At 42.5% G+C, this 4,574-nt stretch overlaps 1 protein-coding gene across 2 annotated transcripts; it reads right to left on the bottom strand.

Annotated features, from left to right (window-relative positions):
* Window positions 1-296: 296 nt before the first annotated feature.
* enkd1 (enkurin domain containing 1) lies at window positions 297-3,120 on the bottom strand. 2 transcript variants are annotated; one of them, XM_030059198.1, is made up of 8 exons: window positions 3,016-3,120; window positions 2,541-2,631; window positions 2,045-2,272; window positions 1,642-1,814; window positions 1,403-1,558; window positions 979-1,121; window positions 699-835; window positions 297-591 (listed from the first exon to the last, which is right to left on the bottom strand). In XM_030059198.1, the coding sequence occupies exons 2-8, from the start codon at window positions 2,623-2,625 to the stop codon at window positions 431-433; spliced, it is 1,083 nt and encodes a 360-aa protein (XP_029915058.1). In that variant the 5' UTR covers window positions 2,626-2,631; window positions 3,016-3,120; the 3' UTR covers window positions 297-430. The 2 variants fall into 2 exon arrangements, with proteins under 2 accessions (XP_029915058.1, XP_029915057.1); XM_030059197.1 differs by having other exon boundaries at window positions 2,998-3,099.
* Window positions 3,121-4,574: the final 1,454 nt, after the last annotated feature.

The raw sequence follows: 4,574 nt of genomic DNA on the forward strand, positions 1-4,574 counted from the left end.
TCTTAAACACCATACTGCATTTTAATGACATTTTACTTTTAAAGAATACAAAAAAAAAAAATACACATTGTTTGATTTCATCATAAAATACACATAATTAACACTCAACAAACAATCGACAAAGGAGAACATATCACATCTCAGCCAGTGATACTTCATCAGTGCTGACTGCAGGGACCTCATGAGTTTGTTTTGCTACATCTAACATTTTTCCTTGAGGGAAAGGTTGCATATCTAGCAGAAAAGTGTACTGCACTTGGCATCATGTAATAATCAATCCATTTGTAATCTTTTTCAGTTTAAAAAATGACACTACATTCTGATATTATTATTCTGTAAGCTATGTTACAAGTTTCAAGGTGATGTTATATAAAACCAAAAGCTATGTTGATTCAGCTGGTGGTTCCACACAGAACCAGGGCTGTCTGTGCTAAGAATTTGTTTTGATATATACTTTGTCCCTGGAGAAGATCTTGATGGCCTCCTCCATTTCAGACAGCCTGCAGTCGAGATGAGCGCGACGTGAACGAACGCTCAGAGTGTCCGATCTGACCGGGAGAGACAGGAGCTCAGCCACCAGGACCTTATGGGCTGAGGAAAAACCAGACAAATCAGGATCAGAAAAAACAACGATTAAGTCATCATTCACTGTATCATAATTCATTTGAGGGCAGAGGTTATTAGGATCAGATGCATACCCTCTTTGAGAGACTGCAGCGTGTCCTGTCTGTCCTTCTCTGACATCAGGGTGTGGCCCGGTGGGATGCTCGGATCAGGTATATTCCTTTTCCTCTCCTCTTCCTCCTTACGCCACTGTTCTTTCCTCTCCTGAAGACTATACGTGTAAGTGACAGAGAATGGACAGCATTAGACAACAGTAAAAATGTTAGAAGGCACTCAGTCTCCTGATCATATATTTCAACTAGAAATATACTGCCTAATTTACCTTATTTTGTAAATGATTATACATTTACTCACTACTGTGGCACCTGTCCCTTGACTGCACTGGGCACAGGCTTGTCTTTGAGGTTTGTAAGTGACTGGGAGCGACGCAGTGTGGTCTTTGATGCGGCCCGGGCATTATGCTTTATAAAGTCCACGGTCTTGCCTTGAATCTGCAACTATATCCACATACAGCACTCATAGGAGCTCATGCAACTAGGGTGGCAACTGACATTTTCAGTATTGATTTTTTTTTTTATTATTATGAACTTAGGCTACAAAATGTCAAATAAAGACAAATGACCATCACAATTTACCACAACCCATCTATTATCAAAATGAGGTTTGAGTAATTTTATATTGATTGACTAACTGTTTCAGCTTTAATGCAGTTAAAAATATGCCTCATGATTTCCTTGTCAGAAAACATATGGTGCTCAAATTTACTGGCTGTTCTCACTTGCAGATTTTGGTCCCGTATAGAAGAGCAGGAGGCCGGCCGCCGCAAAGCAGAGGGAGAAGGATTGTCATGAGGTCTGCGGGGGCCACCAGAGCCATGGCAAGAGTGGGCCCTCAGAAAGTTTTGACACTGTGGTTTAACAGCTGGGCTAGCCTCCTGCATGAAGGAGAGAGACTGGATTAGAAGTAAACCTGAGGAAACGACTCCATTATTTTTATCTGTTGGTGACACACACTTACCTGTAGCTGTGCCATAACCCTGGATGGGACATCATGGTATTTAGAGGAGGTCCAGAGAGCTTTAACTGGAACAGAGCGGGACATGGCTCTCTCAGCCTCCTGCTCTTTGCAACGCCTCTGGATCTCCCTGAGCCGACGCACATTCTCTTTACCGTGGTCGTGCACCAGCTTCTCTGAGGGGCAAAGGTCACAAAAGTTATCTGAAAATCAGTACTGCTGCAACAAGATCATGTCAAGTGGATAACTTTCTGTGAGGTCTTTGTCATAGATGGAGATGTTCAACACGGAGATTAAAGCTGGTTAGAGACACACTGATACCATTCGACAAGACAAAACAGAATTGTCCATCTTTTAAGAGCACTGCTTTACAGAGATAATAAAAGGAGCTGACAGTTGCACCTACTTTGTTTAGGGGGATTAGCAGTGATGGAGATCCCATCTAGTTTGAGGAGTTCCCCCATTACCCCTCTCTGTCCCCGTTCCAGGATGTGAGTTGCATCGGGACCGATGCGGGGAGGAGGGGGACGGGTACGAGCACTGTAGCACCCAGGATACAACACGGGGTCTGGGGCGAGCGGCCCTGACAGCAGGCCCAACGTTCCATCAGAGTTTCCCTCTAAACGGCCACGGGCTGGGAGAAGAAAGGAGAATGGAGAGCGTTACTTTAAGACAACACATAATCCATAAAACAAAGACATTTCACGCACATTGTGTCATGATGACATTTGTGAATATGTCCCATTTACCATGAAAGTGCTATATTTTTAATAAAGAGTGTCTGTCTGCTGGGTTATTTCTACGTGTGATGCACAGCTGACTCAGACAACATATGGAGATCATGGATGTCTGTGGTGCTTAGGCCACTGTAATAACCCAGGGCTCTGCTGGCTGCATCTCACCGGAGACAGGTCGGTGGTAGTACTCCGGGAAGACAGAGGGATCCGGGGGGATTGGCCCAGCTATCTTCGAAGGCCTTTCGCACATCAGAAGCTGCGTGAATTAATAATAATTTGATGGTCACATTCCCAGCTGGCAGTGTATAGAAATACCTTTATCCACGTTGACTGAGTTGAATAGCGTTTACTCTACATTTCTGTCAGTATAATAAATAACTAGTAACTTCCTAAGTATATGAATGGCATCAAGAATTCCTAATTTGCCTACTTTAGTCGCTAGTTCGCTAACGTTAGCTAACCGGCTTTGCTAACAAACCTCTTATTATAGTTAGCTGTTCTGATCGATCCTCTTCAGCTTTAATTGGTAAGAAAAACAACCGCGCACTGACTGTATCGCCCGACACACCATTTACACTTTATGAGGATAAAATACTGTAATAAGTTTGTATGTGTAATATACCATTTGGCATTCATTTACCTTCGTATTTGTCTTGTTTATCAATTGGGGATTTTGCCCACGCAGATGGATGACGCCGCGCTATCAACAGCAGTTGTCATATTCTTCACCATGGCAACGGTGCGGCCACACACACAGAACTAGAACCGATAGACAGGCACTCTTGTCCAGTTCAGTCTACTGTCATTTGGCTGATGGTGCATGTAAAAAACCTCTGTTTCTCCAGAGTCTGCATTTTTCTAGTAAATAAAGTTGCCACCCAAACTATGTTCATAGGCTTTCTCATTTGTGAGCTGAAATGCACACCGCGGAATTTATGGTGTAGATCTGCCATTTGCCACATATCATAGACATGCCATAGACATAAACAACTTTTCACTGAAGCAGATGAAGAACCAAGACTTTTGGTGGAATTAACTGTATTAGATTACTAATGTACACACTTAGCTTTTACGTCAAATGAGCTTTATTTAATCAAAATGCACCAATGAACTACAAAACACGTCCATATAGGCCTAGATGTAAAATCACTCTTTCTAGCCCCACGACCGCTGTGTCCATACAGCACTCATAAACAATTTGGCCTTGGATGACATAATCACAAAAAACATGTTGGCTATCCATACTCAAAACTAATCTGAGATGTCAGTATATGAGCGAAATAGAAAATGAATTGCAAATAAACAATAACAGCTACACAACTACAGTGATAGATTACAGGGTTTACAATTTATTATTTATTTGTAGGAGCAGGGGCATGCAAGCACATCAGTGGCTGGTAAGACGGTGGTAATGAACATATCCATCGATTTAAACAACCCTGACAGACCTTCTTGTTTTCTTAGGCCAGTCTAGCAGGACTAGTTCTATGCTAATCCCCTGGCTGGCTGTCCGGGGTTAGTAATCTGGAATACGGCCAGCTGCAGGCCATGCGTTGCCCTCGAGCGGTGGACTGGTCTTATTACACCAAAACAAACACATTTCCACAGCAGTGTGCTGCAAAAACATGCCTCAGTACACAAAAGTCCCCCCAAAACATGCTGCACTTAAATGAATCGTTCCTTGCTGATGTTTAGGCTACACGTCAAATGCAGCAGCTCAGTCACGAACAAATTACATTTTGGCAATTTGCATAGCTTTGTTTGCATTGGTAGTCTAATACACGGAATTTCCGTTCAAAGATATTTCCCCACTTCTTAAAATGTTTAGATTCAGCTGACTAGTCTACAAGCCCCACATGCAGAAACTATAGCTCACATTGGTTTCCCAGGACACATTTATTGAAAAATATTAAGGGCCACAAGCAAATCAGTCAAACTAACTCTAGAAGTCATTCCTCCCTGTTAGTTTTCAACAGCAACACAACACCACTTAATGGCACTTAAAACTTCTAGTTGCCTACAAAAGGTGCAATAATAAGTTTTATGTGGATATAATATTTAGTTTTTCACATTAGGGTGTTGACATAATAACTTCCCTGAGGCTACACCGCCGACTTGATCCAGCCTTTAGTCTCCAGCACACAACATATTTGGATAACGTGGTGCTCAATGTCAATTACACAACGGCCCCGCCCTCCG

This window comes from Myripristis murdjan, chromosome 9 (assembly GCF_902150065.1).
Source record: "Myripristis murdjan chromosome 9, fMyrMur1.1, whole genome shotgun sequence".
Lineage (NCBI taxonomy): Eukaryota > Metazoa > Chordata > Actinopteri > Holocentriformes > Holocentridae > Myripristis > Myripristis murdjan.